We start from the raw sequence: 18718 nt of genomic DNA on the forward strand, positions 1-18718 counted from the left end.
TAAGAAAGGGAGGTAGGAAATCACCCAACATAAAAGGTATAAGATGGCTTAGAAAACACAGTCCATCAATCTGCTGCCTACAAGAGACACATCTCAATTCTACAGACAAAATAGGTTGAGAATCAAAGGTTGGGGAAAGGGATACCAAGCAAATAGCAATTTAAAATGCAGGAGTTGTGATCCTAATCTCGGATAAAATTGACCTCAAAGTGCAAACCATAAAAAGACATAAGGAGGGACACTATATAATGCTCAAGGGAACAGTAGACAAAGAGACACTAAGCATTTAAACATATATTCCCCGAATGAGAAACTCATTGAATATGTCAACCAAACACTTCAAAAGATGAAAAAAGAAATCACAGCCTCAACAATTATAGTGGGAGACTTCAATACACCACTCTCTGAGAAAGATAGATCATAGGGAAAATAACCCAATAAGGAGGCTAGAGATTAAAACACTTGAATTACACAATTCTAATAGATGTTTACAGAGCTTTTATACAAATACAAAAAAAAGGCCCACATTCTCTTCAAGCCCATATGACATATTCGAAGATAGACCACATGCTGGGGCATAAGGTGAACCTACATAAATTTAAACACATTGATAGCATACAGACATCTCTCTCTGACCACTGTGACATAAGGCTGGAAATAAACAAAAGAAAGATGAAGAAAACAAAAGCAAACAATTGGAGGATAAATAACCCTCCATTGCAAAAGTACTGGCCCTGATCAGAGATGAAATTAAGAAATGTCAAGAAACCAATGAGAACAAGAACCCATCATACCAAACTCTATAGGACACAGCAAAGTCAGTTATCAGAAGTTTCATAGCAATACATGCACACACGAAAAAGGATGTGAGACTAATGACTGATATGCTGGCACAAAAATTACAGCAACTAGAGCAGAGTCAACAGGACAATCCTACTAATAGCAAAAGAAAAGAAATAATAAAAATCAGGGCTGAGATTCAGGAGAGGGAAAATAAGAAAACTATGGAAAATATGCTGCTAAAAGTTGGTTCTTTGAAAAGATAAACATGATCACCAGACCACTGGCAAACCTAACCAAAGAAAGGAGGGAACAAATTTCAATAGCAAGGATGAGGGAAGCAAGGGGACATTACAGCAGACCTAATGAAATCAAAAGGATAATTACAGAACTATACTCCAATGAATTCAACTGGGAAGACATGGACAATTCTTGGAAAAACAATCTCTCCCTAGACTATCTACAGAGGGATGTCAAGAATCTCAAAAAACCCATAGTAATAGAAGAAATAGACAAGGTTATCAAGGGATTGTCAACAAAAACTCTCCAGGACCAGATAGCTTTACAGGAGAATTCTACTAAGCATTCAGAGAAGAATTGACACCAATACTACACAAATTCTTATAAAACATAGAAAAAGATGGCAAACTCCCAAACTCCTTCTATGAAGCTAGTATAATTTTGATACTGAAACCAGGCAGGTATCCCACGAGAATAGTGAACTACAGACCAATATCTTTAATGAACATCAATGCAAAAGTCCTGAATAAAATACTGGCCAGTAGAATACAAAATAATGTAAAACAAATAATTCATCATGACAAAGTGGGATTAATACCAGGGATGCAGGGATGGTTCAACATACGAAAGACCATTAGTATCATTTTCCACATTAACTTGAAAAGCTATAAGAACATGATAATATCGATAGATGCGGAAAAATCATTTGACAACATCCAAGCCCAATTCTTGTTTAAGACACTCAAGAAGAGAGGAATGGAAGAAAATTTTCTCAAGATAATACAAGGCATATATGAAAAACCAACAGCCAATGTGTTAGTCAATGGAGAAAAGACTAAAAGTCCCACTGAAAAGGTGGACCGGACAAAGATGCCTCTTGGTCCCTACTCCTATTTAACACCGTACTGGGGGGTATTAGCTAACAGCATAAGGCAAAGAAAAGACATCAGAGTATCCGTCTGGGGAAGGAAGAGGTGAAACTATCGTTATTTGCAGATGATATGATTTTATATATGGAAAATTCCAAAAGTTCCACAAGGGGAGTACTGGAAGTAATAGAGGAGTTTGGCAGAGTGGCAGGATACAAGATCAACAAACAGAAGTCCATCAGGAGGTTATACACATTGGATAAGACCACAGAAGAGGAGATCAAAATGGTGGTACCCTTCACAATACCCACGCACATATTGAAATATCTAGGGATATACCTGACTAAAAGAACAAAATATTTATATGAGGAAAACTAGAGAACACTATTACAAGAAACCAATAATGACCTCAAGAAATGGAAAAATATCCCATTCTACTGGATAGGAAGCCTCAATATAGTCAAGATGTCAGTTCTGCCAAAGGCACTATATAAATTTAATGCAATGCCGATAAAATTACCCTCATCTTTCTTCAAAGAAATGGAAAAACTGATGAGATAGTTAACGTTTATTGTGCCAACATTGCCAGTGAACACATGTGAGATTAATTGAAGGGCAGAGATAAATGGCTTGAAGAGCCTTGCCTCTCTTGTCTCTTTCTTGCTCTTTGATCATCGGATCAGTGTGCGGCTGCCTTGCTTGTTCCGTGCTTCAATTTGCAAGCTACACTACATGTGAGACACCTAACCCATGGACTGTGTCATTGTCATTTGAGGTTCCTTCAAGGCTTGCTTCACTACACTGTTGGAATTTACATCTCTTGAGCTGGGGACTATCAGACCCTGTCATCTGACTGACTGACTGTTGGTGACCTGCTTTCTGTTTGCTGCCTGTGCTAGGATAGCCTGAATTACTCTACAGAGGATTATCCAGAGGCCCTCAAGACTTGAAGGACTGCCAGTGTCTCACAACTGGGAATGAGCGGCACTGAGCCATTTGTACTGCTTTATAATTTAATTAACTGTTTATTTCTTATATTATCTATCTATCTCTATATATATAATTATTAGCATTCTGGTTTTGTTTCTCTAGAGATCCCTGTATAACACAACTGATTATTAACTTTATATGGTGAGGAAAGAAGCTCTGAATTATCAGAGAACCCAAGAAGAAGGACACAGTGGGATGGCTTGCTTTACCTGATTTTAGCACATATTGTACAGCCACAGTGGAAAACCGCATGGTATTGGTATAATGACAGATATTCAGACCCATGGAAAAAATTGAGAATCCAGAAATAAAATCATCAGCATACAGACAACTGATCTTTGATAAAGGCTTCAAAAATATCAAATGGGAAGCTGATGCACTTTTAACAATTGGTGCTGAAAATAAATGGATATCTACATGTAGAAAAATGAAGCAAGACCCTTATCATAGACCTTGAGGTAAAACTCCAAATTATGAGGGCCATCAATGAAGGAATTCGGGCCAACCTGAGAACTTTGGCACAAGGAATACATAAGCTATCAGAAATAGGGAAGGAGACAAATAGAGATGAGTCACAGATTGACAAGTTGTATATACTGAATAAAAAACACCTGTGCACATCAAAAGAATTCACCAAGAGAGTAACAGGAGAGCCCACAGACTGGGAAAACATCTTTAGCAATGACACATCAGACAAAGGGCCCGTTAATAAAATCTACAACACTCTGCAAGCTTCCAAAAAGAAAAAAAATTGCCCACTGAGGAGGTGGGAAAAGGACCTGAACAGAAGTTTCACAAGGGCAGAAATCTGAATGGCCAATAAACATATAAGAAAAGGTTTCCAATCATTAGCCATAAGAGAAATGCAAATTTAAAAAAACCCAATGAGGTACCACCTAATACCTTCAAAGGTAGCCCAATTAAAAATATCAAAAAGCAACAAATGTTGGAGGGGCTATGGTGAGTTAGGAACTGTTGTCCATTACTGGTGGACCAGTAAGTATATACAGCCACAATGGAAATTGATTTTGTGATATCTAAACCATGGAAATTAAGCTACCATATGACCCAGCAATCCCCCTACTGGGCATATACCAAGAAGAGGCAAGAAACAAACCAAAGCCAGACATCTGAGCTCCAATGTTCATTGTGGCACAGTTCACAATTGCAAGGAGTTAGAAACAACCCAAATTTCCATCAACTGACGAGTGGATTTAAAAAAACTGTGGTACATACAGACAATGGAGTACTACACATCTTTAAAAAGCAGTGATGGACGCATGAAGAACATCGCTGCATGGGAAGAACTGGAGGAAATTATGCTAAGCGAAGTAAGCCAAGCAGAAAAGGGCAAGTACAACATGAGTCCACTGAGGTAAGCTTAAAAAAAAAAATCAAAAGGTAGTGTGGCACGGGCCAGAACAAATCCAGAGAGATATATGGTATCCACCTGAAAAGGTGGAGGGAAATAAATACATTAAATAGTATCGGGAAAGTACTATTTATACCTCCACAGGTAAAGAGGGACCAGACTTCATCTCTGTGGTCCAAGCTGTGAATGCAACATATCGGCATGAAGCAGGGAACCAGTAGAGAGGTCAGAGGGGCTGGCTCCAATCCCAACTCTATGGACAGCTGCCTCTCACCGCCCCCCCACCCCGCCCGCAAGAAGAATTCACTTCAGAGGACAGCACTGAAGTTACAGCTCAGGGAGAGGGACATGTCTGATCAGAGAACATGGAGCAAATGAAGGGGAGGAAGAGAAAGTGGAGCACATCCTGGACCAAGAAGCCCTGAGGACGATATCCCCACTCAGAGCAGCCAATGCAAAGAGAGGACCATATGGCTGACCCCACTATGAGACATGACATCCCTCACTGACCCATAGCCCTACAGGGGACAATGCTGGAGACACAATATGGGAATTGTACCTGACCTGACCCCACCACATAGAGGCAAACCACTAAGTGTATGCAACAGAACATTAAGAGGAGCAGAACAAGGAAGTCAAGAGGGAGTACCAAAAATAGACTTTGGGGCCAGGGTGTGGCATCGAATCAGACTAGACTGGAAAACACTCCTTAAGGTCAACAAACAGACCTTGAACTATTTACAGGTTTTTCTTTTTTTGGTTATCATTGTTGTTTTTTCTTCTGTTGCTTTGTTTTGCTTTGTCTTGTTTTTGTGCATGTTATTATCTCGGTAGGTCTATCTAGATAAGATAGGCAGGATAAACAATCTGGAGTAGGGAACAACAGGACCTGGACTGACAGTTCCAGAGGGACATGGGAGAGGGGAAGTGGGGAAAAGGAAGTGGTGTTAACAAACCCAGGGACAAGGGAACAAGTGATCCAAAATCAGTGGTGAGGAGGGTGTAAGAGACTTGGTAGGGCTTGATCAAGGGCAACGTAACCAAGAGGAATTGCTGAAACTCAAATGAAGTCTGAGCATGACAGTGGGACAAGAGGAAAGTAAAAGGAATGGAGGAAAGAGCTAGGAGGCAAAGGGCATTGATAGAGGTCTAAATTCAGGCATGCACATATGTAAATTTATTTATATATGATGATGGGGAAATACATCAATGTGCATATATCTATAGGTTTAGTATTAAGGTAGCAGATGGAAATTGGGCCTCCACTCTAGTACTCCTTCAATGCAAGAACACTTTGTTCTATTAAACTGGCATTCCATGTTGTTCACCTTCCCGACAGGATTGCTTAAGACAAAGTGGGTGCATAAGCAAATGTGGTGAAGAAAGCTGATGATTCCCAGCTATCAAAAGATACAGCATCTGGGTTCTTAAAGGCTTGAAGGTACACAGACAGCCATCTAGCTCAGAAGCAACAAAGCTCACATTGAAGAAGCACACCAGCCTGTGTGACCATGAGGTTTCCATGGGATCAGGTATCAGGCATCAAAGAATTAAAAACCATATCATTGGGAATGAGGGGGCATGCGGAGTGGGGACCCAAAGCCCATCTGTAGGCAACTGGACATCCCCTTATAGAAGAGTTGCGGGGAGTAGACAAGCCAGACAAGATGCAGTGTAGCAACGATGAAACATGTAACTTTCCTCTAGTTCTTAAATGCTTCCTCTCCCCCACTATCATGATCCCAATTCTACCATACAAATCTGGCTAGACCAGAGGATATACACTGGTACAGATAGGAACTGGAAACATGGGGAATCCAAGTCAGATGAACCTTTCAGAACCAGTGGTGAGAGTGGCAATACCAGGAGGGTAGAGGGAAGGTGGAGTAGAAAGGGGAAACTGGTTATGAGGAGCTACATATAACTCCCTCCCTGGGGAATGGTCAATAGAAAAGTGGGTGAGGGGAGACATCGGTCAGTGTAAGACATGGAAAAATAATGATTTATAAATCATCAGGGGCAGGGATGGAGGGTGTGGAGGGAAGAGAACAATGAGGAGCTGCTACCAGGGGCTCAAGTCGAAAGCAAATGTTTTAAGAATAATGAGGACAACAAATGTACAAATGTTCTTGATACAAAAGATGGGTGGATAAGAGTTGTACAAGCCCCCAATAAAATGATTTAAAAAAAAGAAAAGAAAAAGGGTTGGAAAAACCGCTGTCTTGAATGTCACAACCCCCTCCGAGGGGGGTTGATCAAGGTCACAACCCTGGAGTAAGTCAGAGACTCACACAATATATCTGAGTTAGCCACAGCACCATGCAGTGGGGAAGATGCCTAGAGTACAGAGCTAGAGGGACCCGCACAGTCTTGCAAGTACTGAGTCAGCATCTGAGATTGAGCCGCTCCTTCAATGCTCACGTGACCTCAATCTAGACCCAATTCTGCTTGGCTTAACTCAGCATCAGATAATCATTCTGCCAAGCGCTATTCAGCCTCCCCTTCCCTTGTGGCACATATTGTTTATGGCCTCTCTCTTAACTCTCACTTAGGTTCTCAAGACCTTCATCTCCTGGGGCCTTCCTTTTCAGACAGTAAGAATATGCCTGGGAACACACGCACGTGGGGAAGATGGCACAGTTCTCGGCTCTGACATCCACTGACTATACCGGAACATGCAAGGGGAAGGGCCTGCAGCTTCTTTTACTCACTCCCGGCTCATTCAGTAACTGGAAGGAATGAAATGCAGCACCTTGAATACCTGTTACTTCTCTTTACTGTTGAAGGGAGAAAGACTAGACTTTCTTCACCTGTAAGGAATTAGTCTCAGATACCCACAGAGGTTTTCTACCTTACCCTATTGGGTCGCTCTGAGTTGGAATCAACTCAATGGCTGCCGTGAGTTTAAGCTTGAGTTCTCTTATCCCTCACAGCTGCCACGCTGGCCCATGTTCTAGTAGCTCTTTCTTGGATTATCGCATGTATTATCTAAGTAGCCTCACTGTTACCATACATGTCTCTGTCCTTGAAAAACTTTCTCAATAGACCATCCACAGTGAGCCAGATGGAACCATGCCTGGGCCTCAACTCCCCAAACTCTTCACTGAGTTTGGCTGAAAGTCAGTGCTCTTACAAGGCTCTGCAGTGTACCATAGATCATTTGACTTCTTTCTGACCCCGTGGTCTATTGTCTTCCTATCACCCAATACAGCTCAATCATATTGTCGTCCATGTGGAGCACAACCACCTCGGAGCGTGTGCACTGGCTGTCCCCTGTCCTGCAGCTATCTGCAACATATGCCTCTGTTCCTGCAACTTCTCCATCTTGGTCAAGCCCCCTTGACCAGCGGGCTTCCATTTGCAGCACCCCTGCCCCTCCACATTGGTAACTCTCTCTTCCTGCAGCGTATTGTCATAGCATGGATCACCTTCCAACACAAAATGGAGTTTGTTTATTTATGGGCTCTTATATCTTAATGCCTGTCCTCTTCTTTCCCACTAGAAGGTGAGCTCCAGGATGACAGAATTGTGTCCGTCTGTTCAATATGTCAATGTCGGACAATGTGCTCAAGTTACGTGTTTGATCAGTACGGAGGGGGTAGAAAACCAATAGATGAATGAATGCCAAATCACTCCTTCAAGGTCACATGTCAAAGCTTAAGTCAACCTATCAGACCAAGGGTCAATACACTCCTATTCAGAACTCAATGGTATTTTTGGTTTTGCATGGCATAGGGTCCTTGTCATATCTACTTAACTGCTGTGTTACAGCAGGGACTGTTCAAGAATGGGCACTTCAGTGTTTCAGTGCCTTTTAAAGCAGTTGTTGGACTATAGGGCATAGTTTTTAGATAACTGCACCAGACAGTAAACTCTTCTGGGCCACAGACTGGGCCAGTTTGGCTTTCTGTTGACTCTTCAGCATACTGCTCAGCATGTTACATATTAGTATTAGTCAATAAATATTTCCAATGAATGAAGTTTACTTCTATCCTTGTTCTCCATCACAGCACTATTAGAATTTGCTGAAACAATGGACATGCTTTTTTCTGTACTGTCTAGTATCGCAACCACTAGCCAGATGTGGTTTTTGAATCCTTGAAATATAAACCCTTGAAAAAAATGATCAAGGACCTGGACTTTAAGTTTTATTTCATGTTAAATGGTTTGCACCTAAATAGACCCATAGAACTACTATCTATCATATTGCATGGGATAGCTATACTACAATCATTCCATTGCTTTATAACTTAACTATAGTTACCCTCTTTCCAGGAAGCCGTCCCGTCTGCCAAAGATCATAGCAAATTGTATGTGTGCGTGTGATTCCACTATATATAGTTATTCCATTAAATGATGTTTGGGTCCACAATTGAAGAAGACGAGGCTTTCTACTATTGTAAAGAGTTACAGTCTCAGAAACCCACGGGGGAAGTTCTTCCCTGTCCAGAGGGTTACTGTGAGTCGGAATTGACTTCGTGTCAGTGAGATCTTTGTTTGGGTCCACCTCTAGGATAATAGGCCATGGCTACTGAAGTCTCTATACTAACCATCTTGTTACTTGCTTAATATGTTTTATCTAGGTTCAATCCTTATAACAATTTTCAGAGGATTTTAATGTTAATAGTACCTCTGCTTTAAGGTTGAGAAACATTCAGGTTGAAGAAATCAGCAAAGTACCCAAAGTCATCTCGGTCCCAAGTGGAAGGAAGGTCTTTGCATGCCTGTCATTTAGGATCTAGAGCTCATGCTTTCCACCACCACATGTTACTTCTTATTAAATGTAGAAACTTGTACCGGTCCCAAGTTTCCCACGTGCATATGGTATCTATCTTTCCAGAGAGAAAGAAGCATTTATCATCCTTTTGGTAGATCCTACAAATTCAGCGTTGGCATGCTATTGGCTTTCAACCCAGATTTGTAATACATCAACTTACGAAGTATTGCAAGCATTTAAAAAAGCTTTTTAAAAGAAGAATGCTAGGAAGTTTTAGAAAATAATAGGACAGATACTATTCCAATGGGCTCTAACGCACTGTCATCAAGTCTTCCACAGTTGCCCTCTAGGCCAGAGTAGAACTGCTCCACAGGGCTACTGAGACGGCATGTCTTTACAGACAGCCTAGTTTTCTCCTGGGAAGTGGCTGATGGGCTTGAACTACAGCCAAATGCTCGGTCACTGTGCCAGCCAGGGCTCATCTAACACCCAGTGGGATAGATTCGCATTTCTAAAATATCCCCTTCAAAGCTGGAGCTCCCCGCCATTTTTGGATCTGGACCCCAGAGAAAAGCAGAGATGTCTCAGGATCTTCCTACATGCAAACTGCAGTATGAGATTTTCATTCTCTCACAACCACTTTCTTTAAGAGGCAAACACAAAGATTGCCTCGCTGGCAGGTTCACAGGAAGAAAGGGTGGATGGTCTCTTCTGTAGATCATGCTGAACATCTTGTCTTTCCTACATTTTGCTACTGCAAGTTCCCTGACATTTTTATGACTTATCTTTGACATACATTGTCCTTTTTTCAAAGGACCTCAACCCTCTTCCACAACATAACATTTTACAACACATTTAAACCAAGGATAGTAAGACTCCAAAACAGAGATATAAAATGTTTACTCTACAACTCATAAATGCTGTCACAGGTCCACCTCTTAGTTCTGCACTTCCTGCTGGTCCTCAATCCAACTGGGTCTTTTTAGTTTTTTCAAGTCAATGTGTTCTGTGAATTCTTTGTCCAAAGGATTCATGCTTCCTTCCAAGACTTCTCCACAAATACCTATTAAAGGAAGAATGCCTCTGTCTCTTTTTTAAAAATCATTTTATTGGGGTTCATACAACTCTTATCACAATCCACACATACATCAATTGTGTAAAGCCCACTTATATATTCATTGCCCTCATCTTTCTCAAAACTCGCTTTCCGTTTGGGCTCCTGGAATCAGCTCCTCATTTTCCTTCCCCCCCTTCTCCTTGCTCCCCCTTCCCTCATGAACCCTTGGTAATTTATAAATTATTATTTTATCTTATCTTACACTGCCTGGTGTCTCCCTTCACCCACTTTTCTGTTGCCCATGCCCCAGGGAGGAGGTTATATGTAGATCCTTGTAATCGGTTCCCCCTTTCTACCCCTCTTCCCTCCCGGTATCGCCACTAGCACCACTGGCCCTGAGGAGTTCATCTGTCCTGGATTCCCTGTGTTTCTAGTTCCCATCTGCACTGCTATGCATCCTCTGGTCCAACCAGGCTTGCAAGGTCGAAATGGGATCATGATCGTGGGGGTGGGCGGTGGGTGGAAGCATTTAAGAACTAGAGGAAGGTTGTGAGTTTCATTATTGCTACACTGAACCCTGAGTGACTCATCTCCTCCCCACTACCCCTCTGCAAGGGATGTCCAGCTGTCTACAGATGGACCTTAGGAATGCCTCTCTCTTTAAAGGACTAAGCACCATCTAGCACACACTGACTCATCAAAACAATAGATAGTCTTTTCAGTTCGAATCCATATCCTAACTGTGGTAATATGTGACCTCACAGTTACCAATCAAATACCACAAGGCACAGCTTCATTTATGAAAATGAAGGTAATAATAATAATAACTAACAAAAATTGCTGTTATAATGACCAAGATGTTTATCTAAAACATCAGCATGGTGCTTAATGCACAGTTAATTGAATAGCAAACTGTACATGCTTCTTCTCTCTTCAGTATTCATGTAGTTCCTGATAGCTCATCCAAAGTCTACCCGACCTCTCTCAACCAGAGATGGTCATTCCTATTTATGGACAATGAAACCAAATCAAATGGATCAATCTGTTGTTATAAAAGGGCTCTTCTGATTAACTGGTTATATCCCTAGAATTTCAGCCAAAAAACCTTGTTTTATTGTTGTCGTTACAATGGCTAATGTTGGAAAAGGCTTAAGATGGTTTGATCCTCTTGTCTTTCTTGTCTGAATAATAAAATAGGACATTCATGAGTCGACACTTTGTTGAGGTGAGGTGTGCTCATTGCCGGTCTGGTCCAATTCAGAAACAGGGAATGATGGGGTGGATTGTGGATCACCCTGATTCCTTTCTTAGTTTTGGCCCCTGGGATTAGCAGCAGCATAGTTGCACGTGGACCGATCATTAACAAATATTGGATCGATCTCACTTTATTTTGAGTTCAAGAAAGATATGTAGTATTCCTACCCAAGGGAAGGGGAAATTTTCTGAAGAGAATGAACTGGACCAGCTGACTTCAGTACACACACTTGAGACACACTGGTATTCTTCAGCGCCCTGAGAAGTATCCATGGCACAGATGCTAAAACTCTACATTCCACCCATCCACCAAGTGTTGGCCATTCAGCAAATGGAAATTGGTTTTTTCACCTCCCTCCTTTCCACTCTCTTATCTTTCCTAGCAAATATATATTTATACAGAAAATATTTCACTCCCAGAGATAGCAGCAATGCAAAAGTTCCATCTCCACAACTTCTCTACAAAGACATCCTCTCTGTTGTGACAGCCAGTTGGTTCTCTGTAGATCTCAATTCCTTTCACTATGCATCTTGCCAACAGCCTGTCTCATTCCAACCCCACTGTATCCTCAATAAACTTCCCATGGTGCAGCCTTTTCCAAGGCAGGGATCTTCTCCATCCTGCCCCAGTCTTGGACTTTAGAGCTCCATAAAGTCCTTGAATCCCTCTACATTCTAATGACACAGGGCTCATAAAAATAACAGAAACAATCTGTAAACATCAGACATATTCAATACACTATTAGGCAGCTATATGACATAAGCGCACACACTATGTTCTCATTGCACACTCTGTTATGAATGAAAAATGGCTGCTGAAGACACGAAAATAAACTGAATATGCTAGTGAACAGGACCGAGTTTCCTATCAATTGTCAAAGGAGAATTCAATCCACTATAAATGCCATTTACACACTGTTTCAATCAGATTTTTGGTCCACGTTATTAGTGCCTAAAAGGTCATAGAAGCATAGATTCTTGAGTGGGGAAATCTCTTAGGAATTATTTAGGGCTGTGATATGCATTTTGCTACTAAGTCACTAAGTGACAAGCGCTTGATTGGGTTATTGTGGCCCTCAGGCTCCTCGATTAGATGAGTTCACCTGTAGGGATCTTTCTTATTGCTCTAACGTCATGCTCTCCTTTATCCCTTGTTAAAGAAGAGGAATACAACATTCACAGAGGGTGACCACTCACTGTCAAGTGTTAAATTTCTAGTAAGATTGGAGTAAGGTTTGGGAATATGTGACTATGTCCTTGCAACACTTAAACGTCTTCCTACAAGAACAACAGATAGAAATGTCTAGTATACTGTAAGTGTTGGCACCAAGTCAGCAGTCTAGAGGGCAGACACTACATCTTCTTTTCTTCTCACACAACCTAACACAGTTAAACATGGCCGGACTAAAGGAATCTTGTGGAATATTTATTAATTAATAGAGCGCAAAGGATTGAAAATCTGATTATGGAGTGGCACTGTGTACTGAGTGTCCACTATTTGACAGTTATTATGAAAATGTATTCAATGGATGTGTGTATGGACTGTGACAAGAGTTGTATGAACCCCCAATAAAATGATTTTAAAAAGAACAAACAGAAACAAAAAAAGAAAAGTGTATTATAAATTTTATTTCTCACCTAGTCCTTACAACAACCCACATTTTCATCCCCATGTTTGGGTTTATTTAATAATGGTGGCGTTGGTGGTAAGGGAGCTTCCCATGTTAAATAATCTACCCCAACGCTTACAAACCCTCTGTGGAGGAACAATGACTGGCACTTAGTTCTCTCTACTATAAAGGGCATTCCAGTTCACGCTGGTTTACTAATGTTTGAATGAACATATATGCGAAAGAGTAATTCAGTGACTAAGTGAGTAGTTTTCTCTGTCACGTGACCCAGGTATACTGGGCCACACTGCTAAAGGTTTCCTGAACAGAACTTAGCACAGTATCACACATGGATGGACCTTTATTAAAACAGCTTCACCATAAGACACTGCTCAGGATGACATTGTTGAGAGTTGAGGTCTAATAACTTGAATTGTTTGTTGTTATATTTTAAGAGACTATAGCAAGTAGTCCTGGAGTATTGATGTTTTAGATCTGAAAATATGAACGAATGGCTGTCTGTGCCGTAGAGGAGCTTACTGCATCTTCTCTTCACATTTCCATGCCGTCACTAATTCCCTTTTCATTTCACTCCTTGAGAAAGTTAGAGTTTATTGTGAAAAAAAAAGTTTATTGTGGCAACCTGGCCAATAAACACATGTGGGGTTAATTGAAGGGTGGAGAGATGAATGGCTTGGTGAACCTTGCCTTTTGAATTCTCAGATCTCTTGCTTTCTGATGGTTGGACCAGGGTGCAGCTGCGTTAGCCAGTTCCCTGCTTCAGCTGTCAAGGCTCACTTCCTGCAAGACATCCCTCAGGAGAAGCCACATGGACCTACCTCGATGCAGCCCTGGGTGCTGGAGCAGCCATGTGGAGATCCCTGCCAGCACTGAGATGTTTACACATTCACTGATTCGGCTTTCCTCTTACTTATGGCGTCATTGCGTGTGTTTTGTGAGATGGAGGAGGACTTTGTGGTTTGGTGTCAGACATGTGGGCTAATGTTGGACTTGTGGGCTTCGGCAGTACTGGGTTGGGATGTTTTCTTGATGTGCACTTACCCTTTATATAAAACTCTCTCTTATACATATGAGTTTCTGTGGCTTTGTTTCTCTAATGTACCCAGACTAACATGGTCCTCAATTGGTTTGTTTTCACAGCATCTCATGGTGATAAACCCTTCGTTGTATCACTCACCAATTTTGCTCATGTGCCCATGATACCAGGGTGAACAAGGCATTGGGAAGTAATGTTAACCCTCAACTCTATCGTTGAGTTCCGAGATTTTCTTCCATAGATATCCCTGAACACCTAGGAAAAGACAGCTGATTTGGGTTGGGATTTAACACCAGGGGAACTTGGACAGGTCTCTCCATGCTTCAAGGCACTTATCTGTTCTTCAGTAAGCAACATAATCTACCCCACTTCCCTCTTCCTTCTGTCCTTCTGTTACTTCTGCCAGATTCAAGACCTAAGAGAAGGCACAGAGTTTTTGCTATGACTTCCCCCAAATCCCAATCCCTGATCGAAGGCATGGGGAGCAAGCACAGCTGTTTCCTCATGTAGTTGGCTCCCAGAGACAGCTGGACACATGTGGATGGCAGTCTGTCTGTTTCAGAAGCTAACACCTTCTCATCACACCCTTTGGGTGTCTGGGCGTCTGGAGATTATTATGTTTCTATGAACTGTCTCCCTCTTCCCTTGATAACTCAGCTTTCCCGTATTCCTTTATCCACGTCATGTCAAGTACCTGCTCCAGATGCCAGCTCTATCATGATATTCTATAGACTGTGGAGTCGACCCAAATAGACCCACTCATGCATTTCGGTTGTTTTTTTTTAATTATGAACATCCCTCTGCGTAAAATACTCTCACTATTCATCCTTCATACCAATTCTACTTTGTATGTTAAAAAACAAAACCAAAAACAGAATGTGAAGTCCCTGAAGGCAGGGACATTCTTCAATTTGTCAGTGAAGTTTGATAGCCCTTAACCCACAGACCTATGAGCTAAGGAAACTGGACAATCTTTATTGAATCAACTTTAACAACATTTAACCGTAAAATATTATTTCATTGTAAATTGTTCTCTGTGAATTTGGTGGGGGTTTACATTTTAGAGTAGATTCTAACCAAATGAAGACATGTCTACAAAGTGGGTGTGAATCACAAGCCCCATGAAAATATGTGCAGTTATTTCGCACTTGGACTTCATAACTTTGACACAAGTTCCATCTACTTACCTTGAGTTACTTGCATGAGTGAGGTGATTCTCTGGACACAGGGGTGGGAAAGATACACAGATGAATAACACACAGCCCCTGGCTTTAGGGAGGTCACATTTCAGGAGGAAATGGCTTTCTGAGCAATAGCCCTAGATTTAATCAGCTTTTCAGTCATCTAAGAACCTTTATGATGCTACAGAAGAATTCATCCATTCTACCTACAGGGGACAGGAGGCAATTAAGCCTAAGTGAGTGGAATTGTGGAAAATAATTAGAAGGTAAAAGGAACTTCAGGTGGAGGGAGGAGCCTGAACTCTAGTCAGAGGGTTGGATGTTGCATGGGGTGTTTGGAATAAAACTGTGAGTGTAAGCACAGAGGGGAACACAAAGACAGGCCTTGATGAGCAAGTGAAACCAGATTATCCTAGAGATCATCTGACTGGCTTGGCTACTAGACAGTTCTTGGTGACCAAATTTCTCTAGACAAGAAGAATACTTCATCAGAGTACTTGTGTAAGTGGATATGTAGAGGAAGAAACCAGCATTGGTCATAAAATGGTCTCAAAGGACATTAAAAAGGGATTTCTTTCCTCCCCCCCGCTCTCTCCACTCTGAGTGCTAATTATATGGCAGGTAGTATGCTAAGATTTAAGAGGGACGGACTTGAACAAAACATACTCTTTGCACCTCCAACTATCCTCAAGAAAGCACGCAGTGTGGAGGCCGAGCCAAACGCAAAAAGAGCAACACACGGTGGGAGAAACAAAGAGCCTGACATGGAAACACAGAAGGCGATGTGAGCTCACCGGCTGCCCCCTTAATTCAGCCAGGACTGAAATGCCTATAAGGAGGAAAAGTGCTTCAGTTGTATTAAAAAATAAATAAAAAGGAGCCTCTTCTCCCAAAATAATTGAGAAAATGCATTTCAGGTGGAAGTCACACTCTGAGAAAAGAATGACGACATGGGCGGGCACGGGGACTTGGGGAACTGAGAGTGGCTGGAATGGCAAATTGAGGCAGAAGATGAAGCGACAGAAGTGAGCATAGTTTTCTGCAGATAATTAAATTTATGAATTTGGTAGGTAGTTGTTTTGCTGTGAAAGCATACTTTGGGGAGAATGGGACAATGTTGGTGTAGTGTTAGAATCTGTGTTTTCCATGTTGCAATTCTTGCTTTCTGGTTCAATTCCCAGTCACCACATCTCATAGCGGCCACTCCTGCCTGCTAATAGAGGCTTGCATGTTGTGAAAATGCACAAAACTTTTCAGTAGTGCTTCAGAACTAAGCAAATTAAGCCAGACTAATAAGCAAACCCCGGTGATCTATTTTCCAAAACCAGCCAATGATAACCCGATAGATCACAACAGTTTGATGCAACTGATTACAGGGCTGGCTCCTGACGAAGTAATGTTTTGTCCATTTGTGTCTGGCAGCCCCATGAGCTGAGGGCCAGCTGTTGGAAGTTGACAACACGACGCCACTTAGTAGGCCTGTTGAAACCTTGTCACATCAGGTGTTCTCCTTAGGCCAGAAATTTGAGTAACGTCTGAGCACAGTGCCATTGCTGAATGGCAGGCCCCATCCAGACCTGCTGAGCCTTGAGACACTGGCTGAGTCACGGGCTCCACGATTTAAATATTGGTTCTGCCATCTCTGAGCCACGTGGCCTTGGCCCTGTCTCTCTTCATCTCTAGGTATCGATATCAACAGTCTAACTTTAAATAGGTGGAGTCAATACCTTTTAGTGACATTTCCAGCTTTAAAGTGTGTGTCTGTGTAGTGTTGTATGTGTAGTGTTGTGTGTGTGTGTTTAATGCCGGAGGATACTGGTGTCGTTAAGACTGGGAAGCACATCCATACTCTTGGGATGACCCACTGTTTAGAATTATGTCGTCAAGCCTACACATGATGGGGAAGAAGAGCACAAGCCATAAACTCACATATGAAAGCAGATCTGCTGGGAAATTAGGTCAAAACCGTGGGCACTGACCATTTGGCCAACTTGGATCTTAAAGGGGGAGGCCTGCAACCCTGCATAGGGTTTCCAAGACTGAAAACCTTTAGAGGCTCAAGCAGCCTTATCTTGTTCCTTGCGAGTGGCTGGTGGCTTTGAACTGCCAACCTTTTGGTCAGCAACCCAATGTTTAACCCATAGTGCCACTAGACTTCTTTTCATTAAAGCGCTCTCTGTTCATTAAAGTATCTGTCTGAACTCTTCTGCAACTGTGACTTAAAGACACACTTAGAAAGGGGTCTTCTTCTAAGCCACGGGCTGCTTTATTGAGCAACCCTGATGACCAGGATATTGGCCAGTTACTGAGGGTTTGTAGGCACACGTAGGCGCTGTGACAGATTCACTTTCCATCCATCCAGTATGGATTCAGAGCAAGTCACATGACTCTTTTGGTTTCCCAATGCATCTAAAAGTGATTTTATAGCTTTTTATATTTACACTATAATCTGTGAAGGAGCTCTAGTGGAACTGAAGGTTATGTGTTCAAAAGCTAACTGCATGCAATGTGAATAGTTCTAATCCACCGGCTGCTAGGTGCTACTTTCATTCTCGCTTTACACAGGAGAAAACGGATAGTCAGAGAGACAGGGTCTTGCTAAAGAGCACCCAGCTACTGAGAGGAAGAGACACACCAGAGCCTGGCTGGAGCAGACCCTTCAATTTGCTGGAGCTGGACTAGTCAGTCTCCGTGGTTCCCCTGACTATGTGAGTCTGTGGTCCTTGAAGCATTTGTTCCATCTTCAGGAACCTGCAGTCTATTGGACTGGAAAACTTTTACACAAAATATCTGATTTATTTTCTAGTAGGTCCCTGAATCCCCAAGTGAGGCTCCCCGTTGATTGGTTGATTGCTCAGAATTCATGACCTTGCCCACACATTCCTCCCTCTCCCTCCAGCCGGTCACACAGCTCACCAGTTTCTGGGTCACATAGCTGTTCGCAGGCATCTGTCGTCCTCTGTCCACACAGGTCCCTCACCCACGGCGAGGTAGCGTTGATCTGGTAATATAAGGACAGCTTGGCCGGGTTCAGCCAGTCAGAGATGTCCAGGTAGCTGCCTTCACTTACCACGAAGCTGCTCCCTGTGGGTGAATAGAGAGAAAAACAGCTACTCTCTCCTCGAGTTTAGGGTGCAGACATACCTTTCAGTTGGCACTGCAGACCAAAAACAGGCAGGTGGATACAAACCCCCTCCTTGACCCCAGACAGCCCATTCCCATGGTCTAGACGCAAACACTGGCGCGTCAGAAAGTTCTCAAACAAGTCAAATAGGAAGGTAATGGAGCGTCTCCATGAACTTTTTAAAGTCTCCTCGTATGAAGAGGAGTTAGCATGTGCCAGCCATGGTGTTAGGAGCCGGAAGAGAGGCAGATCAGACAGGAGACAGTGCCACCTGGAAGCTAAGAGCCAGGACCGGAGGATTGAGGCAACAGCGTTTCATCCTCACTCAATGCCTCAGGCCTCAATTGCCTCATCTGTAAATGGGAAGATTATAAGGCCAACTCGAAGGTGTGCTATGAGATAATTGTTGTAGGTAAAATGCATAGTTGAGACCTGTACTGCTTTAATAAAGAATGATTAAATATTAC

General features: G+C 42.3%; 1 protein-coding gene across 8 annotated transcripts in view; it reads right to left on the reverse strand.

Annotated features, from left to right (window-relative positions):
- ASTN2 (astrotactin 2) overlaps positions 1 to 18718 on the reverse strand; it is a 1111474-nt gene that overhangs the window by 626576 nt on the left and 466180 nt on the right. For all 8 annotated transcript variants that reach the window (XM_075560396.1, XM_075560395.1, XM_075560402.1 and 5 more), the window contains one exon: positions 18044 to 18211. In XM_075560396.1, the coding sequence (XP_075416511.1) occupies positions 18044 to 18211 (168 nt within the window). The remainder of the gene's footprint in view (positions 1 to 18043; positions 18212 to 18718) is intronic.

Source organism: Tenrec ecaudatus, chromosome 10, assembly GCF_050624435.1.
Source record: "Tenrec ecaudatus isolate mTenEca1 chromosome 10, mTenEca1.hap1, whole genome shotgun sequence".
NCBI lineage: Eukaryota > Metazoa > Chordata > Mammalia > Afrosoricida > Tenrecidae > Tenrec > Tenrec ecaudatus.